General features: G+C 33.4%; 4 protein-coding genes across 9 annotated transcripts; all 4 read right to left on the bottom strand.

The window, feature by feature from the left end:
- Positions 1 to 53: 53 nt before the first annotated feature.
- On the bottom strand, positions 54 to 3,986 carry LOC122520293. Of its 2 annotated transcripts, none has more exons than XM_043640404.1 (5): positions 3,879 to 3,986; positions 2,916 to 3,049; positions 2,349 to 2,639; positions 1,020 to 1,593; positions 54 to 846 (listed from the first exon to the last, which is right to left on the bottom strand). In XM_043640404.1, exons 1-5 carry the CDS (start codon positions 3,955 to 3,957, stop codon positions 437 to 439), a joined length of 1,488 nt encoding a protein of 495 aa, XP_043496339.1. In that variant the 5' UTR covers positions 3,958 to 3,986; the 3' UTR covers positions 54 to 436. The 2 variants fall into 2 exon arrangements, with proteins under 2 accessions (XP_043496339.1, XP_043496340.1); XM_043640405.1 differs by having other exon boundaries at positions 54 to 843.
- A 6,934-nt stretch (positions 3,987 to 10,920) lies between these two features.
- Positions 10,921 to 13,569, bottom strand: LOC122520292. The gene is made up of 5 exons (XM_043640403.1): positions 13,401 to 13,569; positions 13,017 to 13,211; positions 12,611 to 12,937; positions 11,951 to 12,086; positions 10,921 to 11,824 (listed from the first exon to the last, which is right to left on the bottom strand). Exons 1-5 carry the CDS (start codon positions 13,552 to 13,554, stop codon positions 11,731 to 11,733), a joined length of 906 nt encoding a protein of 301 aa, XP_043496338.1. The 5' UTR covers positions 13,555 to 13,569; the 3' UTR covers positions 10,921 to 11,730.
- A 3,841-nt stretch (positions 13,570 to 17,410) lies between these two features.
- Positions 17,411 to 21,407, bottom strand: LOC122520290. Of its 2 annotated transcripts, XM_043640402.1 has the most exons (5): positions 21,254 to 21,407; positions 19,912 to 20,176; positions 19,371 to 19,711; positions 18,733 to 19,272; positions 17,411 to 18,552 (listed from the first exon to the last, which is right to left on the bottom strand). In XM_043640402.1, the coding sequence occupies exons 1-5, from the start codon at positions 21,315 to 21,317 to the stop codon at positions 18,533 to 18,535; spliced, it is 1,230 nt and encodes a 409-aa protein (XP_043496337.1). In that variant the 5' UTR covers positions 21,318 to 21,407; the 3' UTR covers positions 17,411 to 18,532. The 2 variants fall into 2 exon arrangements, with proteins under 2 accessions (XP_043496337.1, XP_043496336.1); XM_043640401.1 differs by having other exon boundaries at positions 17,411 to 19,272.
- A 1,185-nt stretch (positions 21,408 to 22,592) lies between these two features.
- Positions 22,593 to 26,200, bottom strand: LOC122519980 (flocculation protein FLO11-like). 4 transcript variants are annotated; one of them, XM_043639839.1, is made up of 6 exons: positions 25,389 to 26,200; positions 25,049 to 25,144; positions 24,749 to 24,957; positions 24,184 to 24,444; positions 23,910 to 23,995; positions 22,593 to 23,747 (listed from the first exon to the last, which is right to left on the bottom strand). In XM_043639839.1, exons 3-6 carry the CDS (start codon positions 24,804 to 24,806, stop codon positions 22,911 to 22,913), a joined length of 1,242 nt encoding a protein of 413 aa, XP_043495774.1. In that variant the 5' UTR covers positions 24,807 to 24,957; positions 25,049 to 25,144; positions 25,389 to 26,200; the 3' UTR covers positions 22,593 to 22,910. The 4 variants fall into 4 exon arrangements, with proteins under 4 accessions (XP_043495774.1, XP_043495772.1, XP_043495773.1 ...); XM_043639837.1 differs by having other exon boundaries at positions 22,593 to 23,995; positions 25,389 to 25,839; positions 25,921 to 26,200; XM_043639838.1 differs by having other exon boundaries at positions 22,593 to 23,995; positions 25,389 to 25,823; positions 25,921 to 26,200.
- Between the last annotated feature and the right edge of the window lie 355 nt (positions 26,201 to 26,555).

Here is a 26,555-nt window from a genome sequence, read left to right as displayed (position 1 = left end):
TTTTTATTGTTATCGATTGAAGCATGTCGGATGATTTAAGAAAAGAACGCTGAAATCTTTCAAAGATTTATTATAAATGAAGTATCGAAATCCTCTCTATGTATCCGCTCAAACCAACGTTACCGATGACGAAGAGAGATCGAAGATTATTGTTTCAACAAATTTACAATATCTCTTCGAGCTTCTGTAAATTTGAACAAAGTTTTTCGGGACAACGTTAATTGAGCGAAATAATATACGTGCCTATATTATAAAGGATCGACATATTACGTATTTATTTTTTCTTCCTTAACAAGAAAAAAACGGAAATGTTATCCTACATTTAAAAATCGTAAAACGAGAGGATCCTGAATCGATCGACGACAAAGTTCTCAGTCAATGAGATGAAAGTATTATAATAGTCTCTTTTATTCGAGATTACGTTGATACGTCGTCGTTATGTCCTATGAGACTCTGCTTTTTCATCATCGTGGACGATTTCTTGCATGAGTATCGCACTAGGGACAATATCTTGATCGTCTTTTTTCGAATATGCTTCTGGTGGTGCAATCGGTGAAAGTTTAAAAACGTTTGTTGAAACATTGTAAGGAGATTCCACCTTTATCGGCGTTTCATTTTCTTTTTCGGTGGCCGTTTCTTCTTCATCGTTCGAGAGATGAGAGAGATCTTTATAAAGATGGACCATTGGTTGGTGAATCGGTAGATGAACAAGCGACGTATTGATAGGCTTCTCTTCGACTTTGTTCTTCGTTGTTTTCTCTTCCGTTTCGTATGCTTCTGGCGGAGCAATTGGAGAAAGTTTGTAAACGTTCGTAGGGTTCTTTTCTTTCGCTGTTTCCTTCACTACTGTAAGAGAGAAATCATTTATTGAAAAATAAAACGATCAATTTAAATACTCATTCTATTATTATATAGTTATTAATGGTGACAACAAATTCACACACAAATCATTTTATATATAATACAATTTTATAGTTTTTATAAATGATTTCACAATAATAATACTTTAAAATAAATACCTGTATCCTTAATGGCATCCGAAGAAGTTTCTTCTTCCTTCTCTGATTTTTCATCCTTCTTATTGGAAGATTCGATTACCTTCTGGTCATTGGAAAGATGAGATAAATCTTTATAAAAGAGAGGAGTCGGCTCTTGCGTGGTTAATGTTTCTGTTTTGCTATCCGTTTTTTTTTCGGTTTTCTTTTCTACCTTCTCGTCGGATTTTTGACTCGCGTAAGCTTCCGGTGGAGCGATCGGCGAAAGTTTCTGCACGTTCGACAAAATATCCGAAGGACGTTGCTCCTTAACCGGTTCCTCCTCCTTCGTGTTTTTATCGTCGACCGCGTTTTTCTCCTCGGTAAGATGTGAGAGATCCTTGTATTGGCGAACGTTCGGTTGCTCGGTCAGCGATTCTAGTCCTATCACAGACACGAAGTCCTGCGGAGTATCACGATTGTGCCCGATCTCAGCAGGTAGCTCAGGATAATTTGGATTAGGATCATATAAATCATTCGGCTTGCTTTCCTCTTTCTCAATCTCTGTCGACAGTCTGTCTGAATTATCCCTCTTTTCTGTCGATAAGATCGAACTTACCTATGAAATTAAAATAACATATTTTGTTGAAAAGAAAACAAAAATAGGAATATTTTAAATGATAAGTTAGACGAGACTGTGTATCAAATATGTAAATTTGCATTTGGATTCTTTTGGAAAAGTTATTTCACCGTGATCTCTCGAATGTGAATTCAAGTTTTACCAATGTGAGAATATGTCGAATATAGTCGGACGGATTTGTATTAATCAGAATGATTAACGATGTACGTATTCGTTGGTAACCCGTTGAATCGGTGAATCAAATCTTAATCAGCTGTTTAATTTTCTTGTAACATGATGCGAATAAGAGAAATTATAGAGATATAACGCGTGACATTGAATGTATTCATTTTATCCGCTCAATCAGCAATCCTTACAGACGGATAAAGATCTACAGATATTTTTCTGCATGTAAATACGATATACGCGTAGCATAATTCAATCGAAGATTCAACGCGTATAGAAATAATTAATGGTCATTTCGTGGAGAAACGTCATAGTATTTATTCGTCATTTGCGTATATGAGAACATCGTGTAAAATAATGTTTATTTTTAATTATAATGATTTCACAATTATCACGATAATTATAATGACTCACGAAGCGAATTCTTATGCAAACTCATTTGGAATATGTTTAGATGTTTGTTCGTTGCCGGTAAATTTCGTAAAAGAAAATAAATCTATATCAGAGTCGATTAACAAAATTATTTTGTGTAAATACATCCATAATTATAAAGAATCATATAAAATTACTTTTTCCAGAGACACCTTGAAATCGGAACCATCTTTCAGTTGATCCTCCTTCTGCGCCTTCTTCAATTTTTCGTGCAATTCATAAAGGGAAACGAGTTTCGGTACTTGAAAGCCAGGATTCTTTTCAGCGTGCGTATCTTCTTCCTCACGCTTCTCATTACCGGCTATTGAATTTCCGGATTCCCTAGCGTATGCAGGGTAATATTTTTTTCTCGATTCATCCACAACCGAGTTGGCTCTGCTTTCTTCGATAGATTCGAGCTGGCTGAAGTTGTGATCTAATCGAATGCTCTGCATCAAATTAAATGATTTCTTCAATTTGTTCAATAAAAAATATTTAATTACAAACGTTAGCGTCATCGTTGACGGTTTTCGAAATTTACTATAAGATATTTTAAATGTTATCAATTATTAAATTTGATTATTCACAAAAATATGTATCGTACGAGTTGAACGCGTTAAGAAAAGAATTAGATTCGGGCCTACTTTGCATCGAACTTTCTTGTTAAACGATTTTAGTTATCGCTTTCTAGTTCTTGTTCCAGAGGATCACAGCAAAATCGATACCTTGGATAAGCCCGAGTGTTCTTGGAATGCTTCGGCCAAGGCAGGATTTATTTCCTCCAACGGTTGATCTCCATTTCTTATGTATACAGGAATGTAGCCGGGGATGCTGGGCAATATTTGATAGGGATACGAATCTATGAAGATAGAGAACGTATGATTGACAACAATTAACATCTTATAGAAATTTAATCGTAAATCTCAAATCATTGATTTTATTCACAAGGGAGTGAGTAATAGATTAATTATATAATCGTGCACGTTCATATTAAATTAATTGGAAAATTACTCGTCAAGTGTGTTGAAAAGTGAACTAATTGTTAGACTAATGATTATATTCTTTCATTAAACATAACATATAACATTTTGCTCTTACAATTAGAATCGGATAGTTGATATAACATATAAGAAAAGTCTTTGTATTTATTGTTTTGTTTTGTTTATTAAACGATTATGCAAGAGTAGATGTCGAAATGTTGACAAAGAAAAAAAAATAAACGCGGGAAATCTACGCAGTTTCGTTTTTAAAATCTTTTGAAATTCTAATTATTTTATTTGACACATACAATTAGCCAATCTTCTAATAGAGATGAACTACAAATAAATTTATGCAAATCCTATAATTATAAACTATCTCATTAATAAGCAGGTAGAGAAGTCTAGTGAAATTTTGGATCAGATTAAATTTTATACAAGTTATTAACAATGCTAGTTTTTATTAAAAGAATATCAAAATTGTCTGCTTGTAAAATGATACGACGGTTCACAAATACGTCAAATACCACACTAATTGATTAAATCGAGTAATATTCCAAGTGCGAAGAAAAACTAACACACGATCCTTCGTATCAATTACTATCATTAGTACTCCCATTTGATATTTTTCACAAAGCAAGAGAAAAATATTAATCACGGTTCTCACTTCACGTCACTGATTTTCACAAGGGATCTTATCCTTTTACTCACGAGCATTATCAACGAGAGGCGCGAGTAGTGCGAGAAAGTAGATGGCCCTGGTACCACGCAGCATCCCGGTAGTCTGCATCTTTGAATGGTACTGGGCCCCCAGAGTACGGGGCTCTCTCCTTTATATCTACGGACCCCCTACCCCTCCAATCGTTTCTCTCTCTCTGTTCCTCTCCCTCTTCGGATGAAAAGGCCCCCCTCGACTTTAACTCCGTTCCGTTAATATTAGAGCAAAAAGTCACGGAGTTCTCTTCGGCAACGAACTCGATCGTAAAGCAAGTGCGATTGTGAGAGAGTACCGATTTCGATACGTATTTTTAATATCGTCTCAAAATTGCCGCAATTTTGTTCTATCATCATTGATATTGTTGTTATTTTGATATTTTCTTGCTAAAAAAAGAACTGGCGTTGAAGCAACGAACTATATTATTATTCGAGTTAGTCAATGTGGTAGCGCGATTTCGAATAATACGATGCGTAATTTGCATGATGAAAAACAAAAGACCTTAAAATAATATACGAAAGGATAAAGCGATAAAAAGGATATTAATAGGTCGGGTTAATCAGGTAAGAATAAAAGAAGATTTCTTCGATGTTGCAAAAATGATTTTTGTTTATTGCATCGCAACTAAACATGGTACTTCTATTCATCGTTCAATGATAACATCGTCGATTCTATTATCGCATTCTTTCTAACGTCCCAATGTATTTACGTAGTATCGTCAACTGGTTTCTCATCAATACCGAAGGATTCTTCAGAAAAATTTTTAAACGAGAACGTTAACGAACGAGTTGTAGAAATAAAATTGTTTCGATGTAATATTCAAATAAAATAATATGAATAATATAATATTATATTTTTCTCTTTTTTATTTTGTAAAAAATTAATATTTTCATACGCGTATCCCTCGATGCCAATGTAGATTTGTCTGATTACTTTTATTTATTTTGTTTAAAATCAAATATCAGTAATATATTTTGAACACGTTGATAATAGGAAATGTCTATGCACGTCGCGTATTTGTTTGCAATACGTTAGTAAGATACGTCGCATTTTGAATTACGTTATCGCGATCGCCTTAAGCTTGCCAAACGATAAATAAAAATTATGACTAATAAAGCCTGAGATTTGAACGAATGGACGACAGGGGCTGATTCATTGGTCGTGCTTGCAAAGATCAAAGGATACAAGCAAAGAGCTTCATTATAATCCCTGATGCATATATTCACAGTTTTACTCGAACTACGTTAATGACGATAAATCTGTATTCTCGTCTATTCATTTTACGTATTTTACTGAGTATCTACATTCTAAAAAATACGAAGGTTTCGCGCGAAGGATCGCATAACCATAAATTTCTCGTAGTTAGTATTTTATTCGATTCAATGGATTTAATCGGTTGAAAAAAGAAAAAAGAAATGATAGAGTTAACGGTAACTTCAATGATCTCCGCGTGGAACGTTTCCAAAAGAGTACAATGCCTCTATGCCTTGGCGTATTAAAAGAAGTATCATGTTTTATCCGTTTTATAACGTCAAACATAAATTAATTTTAGCGAAGTATTATATATTTAGAATAATTGTGTTCTGAACAGAAAAAAATTGTAATCGTTGATTAAAAAAAAAAAAAAAAAAAAAAAAAAGAATAAGTAGCTTTTAGAAAGGTTCTATCGTCTTTCAATCTCCGGATTGCCATTTAGTTGCTTGAATTCTTCGTGGTGTATTTCCGCTTGAAAGAATTTCCGGCGAAACCGAGAGATCTCGATAGTTTGAAAAGGAGAAACAAAGAGGAGGAGAAACACGTAAGTACTTACTTACGTGCCTTATCCTTTCGAGAATCCCGGAGTTAACGTTCAGCAACCAGCAGCACTAGCTCGGCTCTGCGATTTATCGATTTCTTATTGTCCGTCGATCAATTTGGCGACCTTCGATCTTTTACATTTTTACGATATTTCTTATCCTCGAATAGCGTATATATATATATACATATATATATGTACTAGCAAGGTATATCGGATTCGCTCGAATGATCAGGAAGAAGAGGAGAGAAACCAAGGTTGAAATTTTTCTCGCGAAAAGATCGAATATCCTTAGCTTTAGCTTTTAAATTATGTTCAGAACACATCGCTGATGGGTCGTGTGTATAGAGAGTTAGCATATTATTTAATTAATATAAATTATATACGATTATTTGAATAAGTCTTAATGATTTTTTAATGAGTTTAATAGTAATAGCTCAATGATCGATAATCGTGTTTGAAAAAAGTTTCAAGGAAAATTGTAGCTTATATTAATTCGTGTCGTTAAGTATACGACTTAATTTGATCGTCGTCTCGCTTTTAAAAAGCGATTTAACATACTAATAAGAGAGAAGAATGATTTCAGTGGCATTTTATCATTCGTGTTTGCTCGGGGCAATGATGTATCCTGGGTGAAAGGTCAGGAGCGGCGTACGACCTAGAAATACTCGCGTGCTCCTTCGAGGTGAGCGTCTTCTCTCTCTCTCTCTCTCTCTTTCAATATCTATCAATCTCTCTTACATGGAGACAGGTGTTAACGACTAGTGGTTTGAACTCGCGGAGTCTGCGCGCGTCACGCAACATCGTCATCCTGCAAGATTTAAAATTACATCACTTTCCATTTTGCGCTGTTACATCTCTCTCCTTTTATCTTTCTGTTGCTAGATATAAATATAAGTTTATGCGCACGAATTGTATATCGTTCGAATATAGAGATTATTTGTTGTATTACATATTAGGCTGAACTAAAAGTTCGGGCGTTTTAAAATGAATATTTCCAAAGTAAATTTTACAAAAACAATCCGTTATGCAGTTTCAAAGTAAAGTTTCAACATAATGAATGCACGAACTTTTGATTCACTATAATATTTTCTACAAAGGATAAATCAAAATGAAGAGCATTATTTTTTGTCGTAGATGTTTCTATTTTTTGTCAATTAAAAAAAGAAAACAAAGAGAAAAGGTGTTAATTTAATTGCAGTCCTAATCATTAATTTTTAAGCAATATAAATAAGAATTTTGTATACGTTTAGATTCTTCTCTCGACAATACTTTATTAGTTATCCGCATTTTCATATGTACATCTATTAATCTTTTTTTTTTTGCTCTATGTAGCTCCTTTTCTTCGATTATAAACTACGTACGCCCCTTTTCCGCACGACTGAATCGCGTAAGGGTATTTGGAGAACACACGAGCATATGTAATTTCTGTTGACACGGTTAATGTGTTCTGGTTTAGTGGGTTGTTTCTGCATTGAAGTATATCTTTGATCTAAGCTTCTTTGAAAAATCGATGCACGCGGTTCTTCCCTTTTCTTTACCGTTATATCTCACTTTCCATTACACTTACAATTACACGAGTATTTTCTTCGCTTCAAGATAACACCATCTCTTGGCTTTACCAATTTTTCATTTTCTTGTATAATTAATTCTCTGTTTGCATGTTTGGAATAAAGATAAAATAATTGATGTGTAATTGCTTGTTCGTACAATGTTCATTTTACTTTCATTTTCCGCATCATTAGCAATGGTTTAATATTCAAATCTTTGTATCTCTTGTAGTTATCCACTAGGTACAACTGTTTTTTAACTACTATCGCGTTTATCTTGTGTCTTCTATTACATATTTATGTGCTTTTACAGATACGCTCGAGAAATACGATACACGTTTAAAGTTTTAATTCGAGATTATTCTACGTTATTTTTTGCATTAAACTCGTCTGTGAATAGTATTTAAAAACATTCTTTTTTCTATATTGTAATATGTTAAAACTTAGCCATTTTTTGGGTAACCATCATAGAATAAGAATATTTCTTTTTGGTTCCTATATTTCCTGATTTTTATTGATCGAACAGCCATGAAATTTGTCATCCATTAAAGAATCATTTTTAGTGGATATGGTTGTTGATTCTGCATGCCGTTCGATGCATAGAATGAACGTGAGACGTGGCATAACTAGATCGTTCGCAATTGGTAGGCAGGATGGTCCTATTGCGATTCTAGGCCGCGTCAAATTGCTCAGTAAGGTCGTCGTTCGCTCGATTCTCGCGAGAGAAAAGCTCTAAACGTGAGAAAGAGAAAAATTCTTTACATATATATATATATATATATATATATATATATTTTACTTCCCCAAGATAAGTATTCGATTCCAAAGCATTCGTGCAGCAGACGCAGAACGCGCTTTTTTTTTCATAAACCAACAAAGTTGAAGTTGAAGTTGTTTCGCCAACCAACCGGTTCTTCACTTTACGAGCTTTACGAGCACGCATGGATGCTAAAAACTTCAGAGAAATGAAATTATTGCTTCTAATCGCACAATTATCTTCAATTCGAATAATATCGAATTGCAAAAATGAGAAAAGATAGCTTTTGTATTTTTGAAGAATGTTATCAATGTGATTCCACATGTGAACATATTTCACCGAGCAGCCATTTTCTGTACAATCTGTCTCTCCCTCTCTCTCTTCTTCTTTCTTTTATTTTCTGCCTTAGGTGCAGTGTTAGAACTATTAATACTAACGGTGCGTCGAAGATCGAATTCCGAACGAGTCCTAACTATGCCGATGATTCGCGATAGATAGGCCAACTTAATGTTAGAATCGCTTTATTTATCGTGTATCTTACGATGACTGATCGTCGATTAACGAGTGTCTTTCGATAATACTGTGATCAAAAAAGAAAAAACCAAAATTTCTATGTAAGTGCCGTGGGTTTTGAATAAAATAAACTAGCGATATTAGCAATATGAACGTTTACACTTCGATTGGTTGCGATGATACATTCGATTAATTTATTATTGCATACGTTCAAATATTTCTTTCCATTTTATTTGTAAATGTTTATTTTTAAAGGATGTTATATATTGGCTTATACTTATAAAAAAAAAAAACTAAAGACTTTTTTACAATTCGATAAACCGATCGATCGATATTGCCAGGCCTCGCGCCAGGATTCCATTAACCTCGACGTCGACTTTGAAAAAGTACTCCATAGAATAACGGAGTGGTGAGAACGAATAGAAGCGTCTTTTGAACAAACCAGATATCTGTTTGTAATTTATATACGAGTTTTGTGTTACAATGTACTTTATACTAAATATCATAAATATATAAATAACACACACATACATACACACAGGATATCTAAACGAGTTGGTATACTTGATCTTATAATTAAATTATTTCCTACTATAGTATAAAATATATATTAGGTGTAATAGATACTCGACCGATGTAAATAACTTTCCATGAAAAAGTATCAATATAAGATCGAAAGCTGCGAAATTCCAAGATCCATGGGATAGAGCTCGTTTGAGATGAGAGTCGCAACGAATGCGATTACCTCACGTCGATCCGAGAGAGTAAGTTTTTTTTTTACCAACGTGTCGGCTCCTCCTCGTTCTCCCAGTTTTTCCGCGACAGTTTGCTCTTCGAAGAGAATTCACTAGCCATGGATGGCCGTTCGCCGGACGTTGACGGTCAACGACCGGAAAGTCCGTGCTCCTCATGTAGCTACTAAAAGAGCGTCTTCGAAGAAGACGAAGATAAGGAAAGACTATCCGAGAGATCGAGACATCGATGATGGACGCCAACGGGTATTCGTCGACCTGCAAACCCACATTTTCTTCGGTTCTTCGTATTACAGACGTTTAACCGACGTTTTTTCTTTTTCTGATCCTTCTGAAATAAATTCAAGGTTAATGAAGGCGTCGAATTTGTCAAAATTACCATACATTCTATTCATTTCGAAGAATCTTTCCGACTTTTATTCTTACATATTTCGAATCAGATAATTTCATCATGCACACGACGTTTCGTTAAGTATTTAAATATTATATTAATAAAATAGTTATTTATTATAGATAAGTCTACTTTCGAAACAAAAATGTGTCATCTAGTGATATTTGAAATGACTCGTTTATTAACATTTAATGATTAATAACACAATCAAATCTTTATAATGATATGTCCGAGTGATTTTTCAAGCCATTATCTACACTTGCAGGAGATAAACTTTCAAAGGAATTTAAACAGCATGAAAATCGAAGGTTTCGAGAGCGATGAAGGTAAAAACTCCTCTCCTTTCTCTCATCTTCAGCAAATCCCTGAAAGAACTCTACTATATAAACGAAGACGAGGATATAATTTCAAGTCGCCAATCATCATCGAGTCTCGAAGCAGGTAGAGAACGTTTAAAATAGCGGACAAAGTAGTGGGTTCTTGCCGTTTCGAATTGGCTTCGTTTCGTCGAAAATTTTTTTTCCCGTTTCTATCCTCATCATATTCTTATTGTATATTCTCTTTTTTCTTTTTACTGCTCCTTCTCCTTCTTCTACTTCTCGTTCTGCTCCGGATCCGGAAAAATGGAGAGAAAAAAAATTCAAAGTTTACCGTTACGTTCACCCAAGTCGTACCATAATTACGGATCCGTCTTTCTCTTTCTCTCTCTTTCTCAACACTAGCAGTTAACACAGCAGCCACGACTCGAGTCGCTCATTGGAAGCTGCCTACTCGTTCACCCTACTCTTATTTATAGTCTCGATACTGGACACCGCTTTTAAAGCCGATCTAGGACAGCCCTAGAACGTAAAAAAGCAGACGACCTAGGATATCTAAGCTAGCTCCGGTTAATGGCTTTACTAACGCTTCAAACCTATAATTAAGGCTTTGAATATTTTACGAACAAGAATGATTCAGCTAAATTTCTTGTTACATATAATATTTTGGATAGTGGGAAGACAGTGGGAATATATTCATAAGTATTTACCTGTGAAGACTTTCGTTTTTTCAGAGTTTTTCAATCATACGCAAAAATATGCTTGTTTCTATTTTTGATAGGGGATTTTAAAAAAAAAGAAAAAGGAAAATATTTCAAAAATCTTAAAGGATGCGTTGTAACGAGTCTGAAAATAAAAGTCGAAATCTTGATGATGATGACGACGCGATGACGCCTGTATTTTCATTGGAACTTTCTGTAATTTTTAGAAATTCTCTCAACCGATGATTATATGCGCTCCAACTTGCGGTTAGGTATTAACATTTAATGAGGTATACAAATTACAGCGTGGCATTTATTAAAACGATGTAACTTCATTTCGCTTTGCGAGTAAAGTCAATTAAGTTACTGTTCATTATTGTAGGAAATCCCAGATATATATATATATATATATACGGAATATTGCTAGGAACATTATCGATCTAACGTTAAACCTGTTTATCAGTTTTTTCCTTGCAAAGATCATTTTGTAAAAATAAAGTGTATTTTGAGACACGAAAAATGTATATACGATGCCCTCGATCGCGATTAAATTCTCTTAAATTACTCTAGGTAAATTATTAATTTAAAAAAAGGTCAAAGGTAATTAAATCAACAATAAATATATATATATATATAAAAGCAATCAATTCATAATTAAACGAATGAAAATTAATTTACATTCCTGAACATACGACAATATTCTACAATTTCACTTTCTTATACTATTTATCGGAAAAGACAGTTTCTTATCGATATAAGAAATTTTTCTACAAATGTAATACTATGATGCATTAATATTTCTTGTAGACCATCCGACTAGTCTAGTCAGCAACATGTTTTTACTTACTCTTAATAATAAGTATAAAGAAAGGATAATAAACAGGTTTTATTTTTGTTGTTGTTTTCCCTACCCAAGTAACTTAATTAACAAATTGTGATTAATGTTAGGCAGTTTTCAAAGCTAATTAATAATTTGGTTTTTTCTTTCTATCCTTCGATAATAATATTAACGAAAGAAAGTATAAAAGTTCCTTGAAGATATTCGTAGCGAGGGAATTATTCAAAAAGTTCTTCACCATCCTCCTCCACCGGCACTTGCTTGAGCACTGGCTTGTGCGTATGCAATGCCCCCACCTCCACCTCTTCCACCGCCACCACCTCCGCGTCTAAATCAACAGAAAAATAACATGTTATTATATAGAATTATGCAATAAATGGTTTATTGGTATATCGATTCATATTATATTATATTTGAAAATAAAAAAATAATAAAGAAAATGTGTGACACGTACCCTTGGCACGGATCGCACACTGGTTGAGGATGATACTGTTGAGGCGGAGGATGGTACTGTTGAGGTGGAGGATGGTACTGCGGTTGTTGTTGAATCGCAACGGGTACTACGTATACCGGTATAACGCCAATTTGTCCTGCGAATATAACAATAACAAATTATACGAGGAAATTGATCGGATTGTCTAAAAAAAAAAACAAGTGATTTATTCTTCAATTATTAAGGAGGTTCTTTTTCATGATTACTATATTTACTTGATTTACGTCGGACTGATCCAATGATACGTTTATTTATCTGCAATCGTTGGAAAAAGTATCGGTGAATAAATATCCATGGTATTGGATTTATAAAATATAACGTTATTATTAGTGTATGTTTCTCTCAGGAGGTCTATCATCGATCAAGATGAAAAATTGATGGCAATTTATGAAATTATCTTTTTTTGCACATACAAAATTAAATTATCATATTTTTGGATATTTAAATTACCAATACTTTTAGATGTCATTATAACACATACTCTACAAACATCTAATAAGCTTCGTGTCTTGCCGTGCGACTAATTTCTACTTACTCATGTTTCGGAAACTACAGTGCGCTATAATAGGCAATTGTTATGAGTAAAGTTACCTCCGTATGGATCATAATACTGATAACTACCTCCTCCTCCACCGCCTTTTCCACCTCCGCCACCTCTACCTCCACCACCATGACACTTATGGCAAGCCATTCTCCTCGCTCTATATTTCTTTGATTTCGATAGTTTATCCGACGATGAATAATTATCTGCCGTGGATTCCAACATCTCCTTGACGTCGTCTATATCTTTGTCCGGTACTTCTGTCTTCAGTACACTCGTTTCACCACTCTCGTCGATTTTATCGATTTTGAATCCACGTTCCTCCATGTACTTTGCCATTTTGTCGAGATCGACAGGTTCCTCGTCTCCTCCTTCCTCTACTACTAGGAATAACGTTGCCAAGGGACCTGGAACAAATGATCCAAGCATATCAATCGCGATTCTATACTATAAATATTTGTGAAAATTTCATCAAAAATAACTCACCTATTATATCGGGCATTTTTTGTACGAGATTATTATCGAGCATATCTTCCGAACTCTCGCCAGAATGATTTCGAACTGCGTAAAGATTTATAATAAACAAGGTGACATTTCTTCCGTTATCATCTTCTCCTTCTATAGGAGGCACAAGGTCCAATACCAGAGTTGAGTTTTCCTCATTGGTATCGATGGAGATTTCTGTGGAAAAACCAACTCATTAAATATATATTTATATTTATATTCATCTGTCAAGTAGTTTGATATATACGACATATAATTTACGTCATGTAGAAAAGGATATAAAATAATTGTGAGCTTTAACACTATCTTCCATTAATTTTAAATAAATGAGAAATGTGTGATTTGAGATCTGTAGAATAAACTCACTTGAATCATCGGGTGCAGGTAATCCAGAAACTATTGTAGCAGCCAACAAGAGAAAGGCAAGAACGTTAGAAATAAGAGTAGCCATCTTAGGATTATCAGAAATCCGAAGATGCACTGCAACGCTATCTTTTGATGTTGCCGCTTTTATAGGCATCGATCCTTGCACGACAAAGATCTACACGAGGTATTATATAATTGAATACGTGAGTTGTTCGGAGAAGAGTCCACCACTCCATACTACTTTGTTATTTTTCCATTCGACCATTCACATTTTCGCATTTTGCGGTTTGGATTTTCTACGAAATTTCATGAACTAAATAGTTCTTCCTACAATGGCCGCCAAAATTATTTGTTACTGATCAAAATATTCATAATTTCATTCTTATTAGAGTCAAAAGTGTAAAATTATAATTTTTTTTCAATCAACCGCAAGGATATTATGAGGAAAGAATAAAATTGCAATTACGCGTGTACGTATGTGTCTGGATGTATATATACATAAATCCATGGGTGTATCGTCGATTATTAGTAATGATATAATACACAAGATCTTGCATAAAAAGAAAAAAAATTAAAAATCCAATCTTATTGTATTGTTTTGATCGTAAACAAAAAAATTGAAGACTCATCAAAAATATTTAATAACCAATTAAACTCGAATATACAATATCGATTTATAATAATGATTTGAGTTTGTTTTTATATCTCTTATAATTATATAGTGTCATAATAAGCTATTTTTGTGTGTAATCGATATGATTTAGAAATATTTAAAAAAAAAAGGACTACATTTTTTTACACGGATTTATATAATTTTCTTATACTTTTCTTAAAGTTTGGATATTTATTATTGAAAATAACAATGAAGCTCTAATTGTCTTCTTGAGAAAAAAAAGAAAAGGAAAAAGAAAAATGAACAGATTGATCCTGTACTATCGAAGGCGATAAATAATTTACGTTGGTAACTCGAAAATGAATTAAATGACTTCCGGGAATATGCATTAAGATTAAATAACGATACGTTCTAAGCTCGTGCGTACAAAAGTATTTACGTATGATGTGCTCTTCCTTCGGCATCATCTTTCGCCGTTATTCGATAACGAGTTGCATTGTTATCATCGGCATCTTATTTTTCTTCGTCACATAGAATAGACGTCATCTCTCATGAAAGTTCTCAAGAAGAGATCCCTTAATTGCGTACTTGAGACTTTAAACGATCATCGTCGAATCATCATTGTTTGTGGATGGAAAAAGAAAAAGGAAAATAGAAAAAAAATCGAATGATAAAAATGCTTGATAGTATATAATCAAATGTATGCGAATACATTAAATATATTTCCAGAGGATGAATATGAAAAAGTTACTTATTTATATTATATAATTAAATTAAACATTTAAATAACACGAGATAAAAAATCAAAGCGAATTGATTACTCGTTGTTCAATATCAACGTCTCATACGGGTTTTTCCGAGTGCAACTCGAGCGCATTGCATTAACGTAATTTAGATAAGTAAGCATTTTTTATTCGCGATCGCTCATTTATTTCCATCTTGCACGGAGAAAAAAAGAAGGAGAAGAACATTGCATACTTTTAGAGATAGTTCGTTCGATGGTGCATCTATGCTGCATTGAACATCGACCTCTCATCTCGGCCTTGACCTTACAACGGTTAAACGACGACTTCTGCGGGCTTCTCTCTCTTTCCTTCCGTTTATTTTAAACGAGTCTTACAAGGCATTAAACACGAAACAAATTTGCAATTCGTCCCATGAATTTCGTTACAATGAGATTTAACTTGTAAAGCGCGCTGAGATGAGAACTGAGCATCTATTAAGACAATTTATGAAGTAAATAATAACATAAATAATTTTGTTTATATTCCACATCGAGAGTCGTAATATGTAAAGTATGATAGGTTTTGAATCGTTTGTTTTGATCTTTTATCTAAGAAATATTTTGAATAATATAAATTTAAAGTTACTTATGCATCATCCGTGACATATAATATTATTTCAGGTTATAATAATAAACTAATTTATACGATAAAAATATTAATAATAGACAACAAAAAATATACGAACAACGACGCGTGTGATAATTTCTTCGCAGTGAAAGGAAGAATCGAGGACAAAATGTCGCAAGAAAGAAAGGCATCCCTTGCGTAATCCTTATTATTAATATCATTTTGGTAATATCTCTACGCTACAACGATACTTTTACAAATACTTGGAATAATGTTTTAGACAATATTGGTCTGAAAAACAAATATTAATATAAAAATGCTCAAATATTATTTGTATTATATAAATCTTATAGTTTAATTATATAAATAAAAATAAATAAATGTGTTTTATGTAATTTTTTGCGCTAATCCGGAGTTTCTTGGCTACATTTTGTTATTCGTGAATGATATTTAAAAAGAGAAATAGATAAATGAATATTTTATGAATCGTCCTGTAGATCGAGGAACAGTACGTCCCCTTGTTTTCAAGAGCAAGGAGACCGAGTCTGCAGGCGAATAAGGCTTGCGTATAGATGCAGTTAAATGCGTTTCATAGCCAGGACGCCTTGCATTTTCGCGATCTCTCTTCTTGAGACGGATGGCAAAAGGATCGACGATTATATACTTTTTTACTACTCTCTTGTTGCACGTATCTCTTCTTTCTCACCGATGATTATCTTAACGATGTAGCTATATTTAGATTAAACATTGTAGAGCATATCTCTAAAGTTACCATACTACCGGATAATGTATGCAACCTAAAAGAAAGACAGATTTCATCTTTTCCTTTCGCTTTTAACGTCTTCTTCCTTTCCTTTCGACTTTTTCTTAATCCCTTAAATTCAAGTTAATTGGATCGTTTCCCAAGAAAATTATACGCACTATTAATACGTATCTAATTTGATGCTTAATTAAAGATCTTCGTGAAATTGGTATCTTTTCTCCTTATTTCGTCTGAATGGAAATTATATTAAAATAGATCTATGCATATATATACGCGTATAAATTCAAATTTAAATCGAAATGAACGATTACCTATATATATATTAATTCTTTTTTTCCTTTTTGTTAGTTTGTTTGTTTGTTTCTTCTAATAAAAATTCATGTTACATAAATCTATTTTTTTTTGTTTTCACGAGATAAATTTGCAACAACCCTAAATCATCTTTACGTAGAGCTTAATTACATTTCTTCGAAATAGTTTGCGCAATCCTCTTACTTGGAAAAAAGAGTGAGATCATTGGCCAGTTCCTATATACGAACTCGGTTGAGATTTGAAAGCAATGCCGATGACAGTAACGATCGTAACCTCGTCCATCTTTCCCCTCTCTTTCTCTCTCTCTCTCTCTCTCTCTCTCTCTCTCTCTTTGTCTTTTTCTTACCGCGAAGAAGAGGGACGTTAATCCTGCTTATCCTTGACCATTGCTGTTCAGGTCAGATGGAAGAATAATAATCCTTCGAAGAGGATCCTCCTCGTTGAGTGAGGTATATATGGGAAAGGGCCGAATAGATCACCAATTGTTTACTTTTTATTTGTTCCTTCATTTTTTTCCTTAAGAACTCGTTAATCACAATCATTTTGCATATTCCATTTTATACATACGTATTTTCATAAATGACGTTTTCTTCTTATTGTCTACCAATCGTCGCGATTCGTTTCACCGGGCAACCGCAAAGGGAACTATATCGTTTACAAATCTGAGATATGCTGTCCATCGAGTGGGTAGTACAGCACGTTGGTCGAGATCGTTAACGTGGTTACTTAATGGCTACGAGTATGTAAGCTATAAAAGTCATCGAGTCAATAATTCAAACCATGGAACGCGACCATGAAAAAAGGGTCCTCATACTTTTATTTTTGCATTTTATCCAATTAGATTCATTAAAATTAATTACTTTATACATCTATCCTTCTTTTCTTTCTTTTTTACTTTATATATTATTTCGATTAAATAAATAATCAATTAAAATATATGAATTCTTTTTCTTTGAGATTTATGCAAGTATAACACGTTATTTCTTTTTTATTATAGAGCATACGAATAATTAATTCCATAGTATTTAGTAATTGATCGGGGATTTTCTGAATCCGTACTGGTTTGTTGTTAGTCACTCGCACTTCCCATATCAAAACATCGCAAATTATCGAAAGAAAAATTCATGGATACTGATTACTGCGAGTGTAGCGATCACGTTTCATGTAATCAACTTTTTATTTTTCAGTCAATCGTTTGTTGCACGTATAAACGTGCACTGTGCACGTATGACGTTTTTAACGTTCCGATAATAATTATAGATTGTCTAATAATACTAATAATAAACCGTCTGTACTTCTCGTTGTAACATAATTACGGACTTACCATGTCCCTTGGTTATTTTATTATTATTATTATTATTATTATTATTATTATTATTATTATTATTATTATTATTGTTATTATTATGTCATCGATTGGTTTAGTGGGAAAATTTTTTCGATTTTTTTCTAATTTAAATTCATACTTCAATTTTTTCTCATGTATTCGGTACTTTTTAATGAAAAGTACTGACACAATTCAAAGATGAGTAAAGTTTGAACATTGGCAAGGTAATTTTTTCCGATGATATATTTAGTTTCTTTTATGCCACATAATTTCTTTTTTCTATTTTATCTTATGTCGATAAAGAAACCTACAGTTGTTAAGGAGAAAATTTTTTGTACCATCAGTTAATAGAAGCGTGAACGATATTATCTTTCGTAAATAATCTTCAATGATCGACAGATCATCTTTGAAAGATGGTGCTAAAGTTTTACGTTTTATGCATTTCATTGATTGTGCACTTTGACCTTCACCTATTTAAACGCCGGAACTGACGCATCTGGCAGTGACGTAAATGGGACAATCAATAAAATTTCTTGATACTCGGCGCATTGTTAATCGTCGATCTAAGAAAATCCTTGACTTTTTTGTCCATAAAAATACTTAAATATACTTTGATTCATAGAATATAAATAATTGTCGGCGCACTTCGTCATATTTTTAATTAAAGAGCGTTTAACGCAATGGCACGTGACACCACGATAAATAATCCCTGCGCAGAGAGATTTATGAGAATATTAATTAATTCTTTGTATCTCTCAACGTGGATCAATTTCTTGGAATGCGTCCTGGAATAAGGATAACGTTGAGAAGGAAATAATGAACAAATCGTTAATCATCTATCGAACGCTACGATCGGGAGTCAAATGAATGAGCTATTGCTAAAATATTGTCGGCAGATCAAAAGGAATGAAATTACGAAATATCTAACAAATCCGACACCGTATCTGCGATGTCCGATACGATACCTTCAACAATGTCCGTTTTTTCTTTTCGACGTTTGCCATTGAACGTTTGTTTACTCCTGACAAATTCCCGTGGTATACTTTGAATATGAGTTTGTCCAGGGAATTTGACAAAGTCCACAGATAGTCCACCTTGATTCATGGAATTGACATTAGCAAAGTTGCCTTCGTTTCGTCCGTAAGGATTTCGATGAACCGAAGTAACCAATCCCTGAGCATGAACTCCGGAGTTCGACGAGGCACCGGAATTAGCAGAACCTACGGCGATGTGCAAACCTCCGCTTGACTGTCCTTGACCCTGCGACCACGAGTTAGGAATCGACGGATAGCCTTGAGCGTACTCGTGCTTTGAATGTGGCCTCCACTGATGTCCTTGAAAGTTGGTTCCCCCGTTAGGATACCATTCGTTCGTTTCAAGTTGTGGTCTACTTTGTTGCCAGCGTGAATCGTAGCCACCTAATGTTAACGTTATCGGTCGTTTTTGTCCATTGGTGATTGGTGCTTCTTGTATGGTTAATGTTGGTCTGTTGGAAATTGGGTGACCTGTTGACAAGTAATGTTAGTTATTGAATTATGCTAATGACTCGCGTTATATTCAACAGGTTTATGCATAGGTAATGATGAATATTTGAATATCGCACCAGGGAAATCATGATTAGGTCCGATGTTGGTCCAGACTGGTTTTCTTGGGCCTTGAGGTTGTCCTAGTATCAAACCATCGGAGAGAACTTGCACGTTGCTACCGGTAGATGCCGAAGAATGCACGGAACCGATTGATGCCTGCGAACCAGAACTTGCCTGACCGTTCTGTGCGTTTGCTTGAGAGGAAGCACTTGCTTGACCAACGCTGAATGAATTACTATTTGAATTTGACTGTCCACCAAAAACAGGATGGTTTACGTTGAACGAATTAGCGTCTGATGCAGAAATTCCTGCCAATCCTGCAGCGAACGACGAGGATTGACTAGCAGATAACGAAGATCTAAAAAAAAACAATTAATCGAACTTTATTTACTTTTCTATTAGCAGCACGATCTCACGAGTCTTAACTATAGAAATATGAAATACTAGCAATTGAGTTTTTTTATTCTATTCGATTCGATTTTTCGAAAATAAGATATAAGATATAAATAGTCGTAAAAATAGGAAAGCGTGTTCATTCCTTTTACTTTAGTGGCATACCCTGTATTCCCGAAGGAATTGGCTGCAGCCTGAGAGAAACTAGAACTCTGAGATACACTGATACCCCCGAGGCCCGCTCCCAATTGCAAAGCCTCGCTATTGTCCTGGCCAGCGTTTATGTTGAAGCTCGCACTGAATGGAAGAAATCGTGCCTCAGCTCTTCCATTTATCGTCTCTGCCTTTTTCCTGGTAACCTGCTCCGGTGTCAGTTCTGGTGGTGTGTTCCATCGTTTCTCGTGTTCATCGTTGAAATGCACGCGATCGTCTGCGAGTATGAATGAAGAGGAAAAGAAACAAAAGAGGAAGAGAAAAAAGAACAAAGAGAAGAAGAAGAAAACATTTCCTTCGTGACACGCAGAAAAGAGGAAATTGTTCGAAAAGGAATGAACACGCTAAACCTTTTATAACCTTCCATTTCTTTTTCCCGTCACGTCGAACAGGTTGGAAAATTTAGCCTCCGGTTTGTTCGTTTTCTCTCTCTTTCTCTCTTCCTTTATTTTCTTCTCTCTATTCGTTTTTTCGTTTTAACGAGAAGACAAGAAAGCTCAGCAAATTTTCTTTCAGATTCGGATTTTATATGTGGCCGTGTGATTGTATACTTTTTAAATTAATTCAAATATTTATTTAAAAATTTTTTCTAGTATCTTAAAAATTCTACATTTTCTCTCTAATTGTAAGTATAAATTAATAATTGTGAAATAAATACAGAACAAAGTAATATTCCTATGAATTATAAACTACTCGTTAGTTTATTCTTGATTTTGAAATTCTATAACATAAACAACTTCCACATGTTTGACAAGATATTACCATTCAAACTAATTTTCACATTTCAGATACATGTCACGATAAAATAGGAGAAAAAGAAACAATTCATGTCAACTGTCAAACGTCTAGATTTCAAGTACTCCGTATGAGATAAAATATAATCGATACTTCAACGTTCCAATATCACACTGCATTCATTTGTGTAATATCTATCGTCCAAGTTTCCCGGCAAAGTTTCAAAATTGTCACCATTTCACTTGAAATTTTCTATAATAATCCGAATCACATTTGTGACACAGTTTGAATACTTTTACGAGTTCACTGTATTTGGAAAATGTAACACATTTTATTTCAAGATAAAATTCACTTTCTAAAAACGATCCGAGGTTCGGTTTGAAAAACTATTTCTTCTAACTCGCGTTTAAATCGATGAAATGAAAGTTACAAGGATTTTCACTCCTTCTCAAAGAAATTCACCTCCGAAGTGCACATTTCTTACGTTGGAAAAGAAAAATTCATCTCGACCGAGACAGTAAAAGGTTTTTCAAATCATTGTCAATAGGTCATTACTTACCTGCTCTCGTGAGCACAATGACGAAAGAAAAAATAAGAAGTAGGTACTTAACGCACGAAGCCATGTCTAAAACCGTTCTGAGTTCTCTGTGACTCTGCTCTACCCTTTTTTAATGTATACGCATGACCTTAAAAGTCACATTTAAATTCTAGTCGTCTCTGTCCACGTAATATCTCCTTTTCTTTTTCTTCTTCTTCTTCTTCTTCTTCTTATTCTTATTCTTAAGTGTTGTTCGTGGTCATCGAACGAACGAGCATCTCGATTTTCATCGAATTCATATAACCGATAACATAATTTCATAAGTTCAATAGTATTCTAGGTAAAATAACTGTTTATTTCTTCTCCCTCGTAGAAAGAAAGAAAGGTCCATCGTTTCTTCGTCTTCTTATTTTTTTTTTCTTATTAAATTTTAACGAGATGAATAAGGAACGTCGTTTGAATACGACGTATGTGACGCTATAGTGGCCTTGTGGAATCCCAGAAGATTGTTTCTGACTAGGCTTTGTCAAAGTGTACGAGACTTGTGCAATAATTGTACAGTTTCGATGATAGAATCGATAAAAACACATTCGGATATATAAACATACACGCACAATTGTAACAGAAAATAGTTAATAGATAGAGAGAGAAATAGAAAGAGAGAACTATTACTATCATATGTAGATGTTGTTTATGTACGAGATAGATTAGAAATGAATCGAAGAATTATAATGTTTAAACATATATTAGTATATGTAGGTTCATTCTAGAATATTACGAGATTGGAAGTGTTTACGAAGAATGTATACTACTCTGTGAATGTGTATGTTTATCAGGTGAATATCAATTAAGATTAAACGAACAAATATCTCGGTCACTTTGAATGATTGTGAAATCTTTATGAGAAACTTATGTTTAATTCAAGAAAGAACTGATATAATACTTAATGATTTGCCTATACAAAAGTTATACAGTAGATCAAGGTAGACTGAAAACATTTTATACTTTCTTTTTATATCGATTATTGTGAATAAAAGCATCTTATTTTTTTTATCATCGAAAGAATAATCGATCAATTCTTTATTTAGACTTTAAGTGACTCACTGTGTATATATCTGCTGGAAATACACATACGAATGAAGAATAAAATATATATGATTATTGATACGATGACTAATTTTTTATATGATAATAAAATTACAATATATATATGTATGAAAAGTATATTCGAAATGTTCATAATGTTTCTCTCGGTACTAATGACTATTATTTTTACAGAATCAATTACTACATTGTGTAATATGATTAAAGTTAGGAAAAATAAAATGAATTTTTGTAATAATATTAAACAATTCTTTTATTGAATGAAACAATATATTTGGAGTCATAAGACATTACATGACTTGAAATTATCTTAAAGATTTCCCGTTTAATTAATCATAATTTCGAATGAATACGTGATAACATTGAAGTAATGCATACTCAAGAACATTTTCTCATGTTTAAATAAATATTGTATTAACATGGAATTTATCATTGCTTCATTTTATTTTTCTTCTTTTTATTTTTATACCCGGAATTAAGATTACTATATATTACGTCAATGCATACTTTAAGATAAATCGTATAAATTATTTTGCGACTTATTATTTATTACAATTCATACATTGCCGTACATTTAAACAGTCGACTCTGTGGTCTCACTGACAACTGGTGAAGATGTACTTAAAATTATATCAGATGTAGAATTTTCTTGACTAACCGATTCGATCGATACTGCTTCGATTTCAGCGTTAGAATTTACAGTAGTAGTTTCATTTTGTTCGATTGTTTCAGCCAGAGTTTCTAATGTAGTCGATGGAATTTCCGTTCCTGACGAAAATAATGTACTAAAAACAATGTTGGGCGTAGAATTTTCTTGACTAATCGAATCGATCGATACTTGTGTGGTTTCGATGTTAGAATTTACGGTGGTACTTTCATTTTGTTCAATTGTTTCAGCCCGAGTTTCTAATGTGGTCGATGGAATTTCCGTTCCTGACGAAAATAATGTACTAAAAACAATGTTGGGCGTAGAATTTTCTTGACTAGTCGAATCGATCGATACTTGTGTGGTTTCGATGTTAGAATTTACGGTAGTACTTTCATTTTGTTCGATTGTTTCAGCCAGAGTTTCTAATGTGGTCGATGGAATTTCCGTTTCTGACGAAAATAATGTACTAGAAACAATGTTGGGCGTAGAATTTTCTTGACTAGTCGAATCGATCGATACTTGTGTGGTTTCGATGTTAGAATTTACGGTGGTACTTTCATTTTGTTCGATTGTTTCAGCCAGAGTTTCTGACGTGGTCGATGGAATTTCCGTTTCTGACGAAAATGATGTACTAGAAACAATGTTGGGCGTAGAATTTTCTTGACTAATCGAATCGATCGATATTGGTTTGGTTTCGGTATTAGAATTTATGGTAGTGCTCTCTTTTTGTTCGGTTGTTTGAGGTTGTGTTTGTTGAGTTGTCTGAAAAGTTGACGTTTCTACGATAAGTGAACTAGTCACAGGCGTGCTACTCGTTGTTGAGGGGACCTCTTCTTTACTTTTCGTGATGATTGTTTCCTGGAACGTGCTACTCGTTGTTAAAGGGAAAGATTCTATTTCTGATCGTTTTGTGGTGGCTGTTACCTTGCTGCTTGGAAGACTAGTCGAAGGCCTTTTTTGATTTTCATTTATTTGTTGGTGTTGCATTTGATCCTTCATGGCTGATATATCTGTTATGTAACATTACAGACATTAAAAGATTTTTTTTTTTTATTATTTGTCATATTAATCGCTTGAAAGTAAAATTACTATTTTGAAAATCTTTAGTAATGTCTTACATTTAATAAGAGTTCTACTTTAATAGTATTTTTAATTATATTTGCATTAATTATTTTATTGAAGAATGTTCTAATCTCACCATTGGACAATTTCTTCAAAAGCGAAATAATTTCTTTCTGTGACTTTTCCAATCCTCCGAGCCTGTCATTTATATTGGGTATTTTCTCTTCATCACTGTCGTCATCTTCCTCATCGTCGTCCTTAAAAATATCACCGATAGATGAAAAATTAGGAATGTTCCAAGAATTTTGAAAAGATGACCATAGCCTTGGACGTTGCTGTAAGAAATGTATATCTTCTGCAATTCTATCCAGTACTTCATCATTTTTTACAGGAGTACCTGAATAAAGAAAAAAATATAATTGTAACTCGTGTCGTTCTCACAAACATATTTTACAAAGATCAGTTACATATGTAATAAAAAAAGTCAGATTGCGTGAAGAAAGCACGGAAAATACTAAGCTAGAGTTGGTTTATTAAATGATATTGCGTTTGAATGAGTCACAAACAGTATATACATTTTGCAATTACTCATATTAAATTTCGTTTACGTCAAACCTTTCGTTATTCATATTTACGAAAGAAAATAATATAATGAAATAAATTGGACGTTTTCTTATCGGCCAATTAAATGTAAGACTTACATTTGGTACCGTGTAACAGTTGTAGGGCTACCAGAATTAGAAATGCGATAGTCGACATATTTATTATTTTTACTATTTCCACGGGTATTTATTTCCACAATTTTGTTTTTCTTTTTCTTCCAAGCTTTTCACCCGACGAAATTTCGGAGAATACTGAAGAATTGAAAATTGTCCTTTCGCCTTATATATACGTTTCGAAAATGCTATGACTAAAAGCAAAGAAGAAGCATTAACCTAATGAGTCGTTTCATTGGTCTTATCCATATCTACAAGTATATTAGCTTCTTTGGATTTTCCTACCTTGTTTATTGAAGTTTCAAAAGAGGGTTCAAGATAAACGCTTGGAATTGTTTCCTTATTTTATAGCACTTAAGGTGTGCTTAAAACAGGAGCTCTCTTTATATTTCATTTGACAAGAAAAGAATTTGTTAATGTCACGTGTGGAATTTGTACATTGAAAGATGAATGACGAAACTCTCTTTTCGATTATAGTATGTTTATAAATTCTTAAGAATAAAACAATCTTGAAAGAATTACAAATATTGTGTATCGAATTTATTAATATTTTCATTTCTAATCTAAATTGATTGTCTCGTTAAGATATCTTTAAAATAACATTAACGAGAATACTATTGCTTACCTTGATAATGAATTTTATCAATCGACGTATCAAGGAAAATAGATTTTAAAGAACGGAATGAAATCGTTGTTCATGGTAATGAATTATTACGTACGAGATAAGCTACTTTCGCCAGTGTGGGTATTTCCCAGTATTATAATGATCAATAGCGTCAGCCACGTTCGTATCAAAAACTAATAACTAACAACGCCGTTGTTGGATCTTCGGTGATTCTTCGTACATGCTTTTGTACTTTTCACAAATGGAAAATTTTGTAGGTGATTGGACGATATTGCTGGTATGAAACGATTCTTCGAAATATGACGATTCAAACGAATATTTTCAAGTATTTTCATTTTCGAGCATTTTCATTTTCGAACATTTTCATTTTCGAGACTTTTCGATTGAATCGAGGATGCTCAATTGACGGTCGACAACAAATTCGAGCGTTCTAATCTAAACAAAACAATTCCTGATATGTAATATTATTTCACGTGCATTCGACATCTGTACACACATGTGGATAGATAAATATTGCAAGGATATAATTTACTTTCGATGAGTCGTACGCTGATATTTTTTTCGCGGCCTCCTCTGCCAACATTTCCATACCGATCAGAATATTATCACTCTTGTTTTATTTCTTCTTTGAATAATGACCTGAGTGAATAATATTTTAATGTTAATTATTTTAATGATTTAATGCTCTGATGATTTTGGATAAACCTTTATACATATGTATGTCTCTCGAGTCAGACAATTATTTTCAGTATATTCCAGGAAATAATTTATTCCATTATTTGTCTTTGTTATACCTTTGTCGCATAAAAAATTTAGAATACAAACTTACAATCAATGAAAATATAACACATATAATTATACGTACTTTATATCCGTATTTTTAATGTATTTTAAATTTACTTTTATAAGTATGTAGAACATTAAATGTATTGTTCGAAAAGATAAAACCGAATAAGATTCATCGGTGAGCCCTGTGATATTTCAAACTCTTAAATAACAACTTTACGTGATTTTCTCTGTCTTCATTCTATAATAACATTCTAATAATTTACTGCATAATATTCTTCGAATTTTAAACGTTGGCAGGTAGTAATTTGATAGCTGCTACCCATTAATCGATGAACCATCGATATTAAATTTAATTATTGTTTGATTTTTCCGATCGAT

This window comes from Polistes fuscatus, unplaced genomic scaffold (genome assembly GCF_010416935.1).
Source record: "Polistes fuscatus isolate 324 unplaced genomic scaffold, CU_Pfus_HIC Scaffold3, whole genome shotgun sequence".
NCBI lineage: Eukaryota > Metazoa > Arthropoda > Insecta > Hymenoptera > Vespidae > Polistes > Polistes fuscatus.
Note: the sequence above shows the minus strand (reverse complement) of the source record. Positions and strands in the feature narration are given on the sequence as shown.

Bases quoted from the DNA above. Each gene is read 5' to 3' on its own strand.
- LOC122520293 (XM_043640404.1), bottom strand. From the start codon at position 3,957: ATGCAGACTACCGGGATGCTGCGTGGTACCAGGGCCATCTACTTTCTC. The intron at 2,640-2,915 runs GTATCGATTTTG...AATTTGATGCAG, and splicing joins AACACTCGGGCTTATCCAAG to AGCATTCGATTAGATCACAA. The intron at 847-1,019 runs GTATTTATTTTA...TCTCTCTTACAG, and splicing joins GGATGCCATTAAGGATACAG to TAGTGAAGGAAACAGCGAAA.
- LOC122520292 (XM_043640403.1), bottom strand. From the start codon at position 13,554: ATGCCTATAAAAGCGGCAACATCAAAAGATAGCGTTGCAGTGCATCTT. The intron at 13,212-13,400 runs GTGAGTTTATTC...GTTTTTCCACAG, and splicing joins ACCTGCACCCGATGATTCAA to AAATCTCCATCGATACCAAT. The intron at 11,825-11,950 runs GTACGTGTCACA...CTGTTGATTTAG, and splicing joins GTGTGCGATCCGTGCCAAGG to ACGCGGAGGTGGTGGCGGTG.
- LOC122520290 (XM_043640401.1), bottom strand. From the start codon at position 21,317: ATGGCTTCGTGCGTTAAGTACCTACTTCTTATTTTTTCTTTCGTCATT. The intron at 20,177-21,253 runs GTAAGTAATGAC...TCATACTCGCAG, and splicing joins CATTGTGCTCACGAGAGCAG to ACGATCGCGTGCATTTCAAC. The intron at 19,273-19,370 runs GTGCGATATTCA...ACTTGTCAACAG, and splicing joins ACCTAATCATGATTTCCCTG to GTCACCCAATTTCCAACAGA.
- LOC122519980 (XM_043639835.1), bottom strand. From the start codon at position 24,806: ATGTCGACTATCGCATTTCTAATTCTGGTAGCCCTACAACTGTTACAC. The intron at 24,445-24,748 runs GTAAGTCTTACA...TTCTTTATTCAG, and splicing joins ACTGTTACACGGTACCAAAT to GTACTCCTGTAAAAAATGAT. The intron at 23,996-24,183 runs GTGAGATTAGAA...GTTACATAACAG, and splicing joins TTTGAAGAAATTGTCCAATG to ATATATCAGCCATGAAGGAT.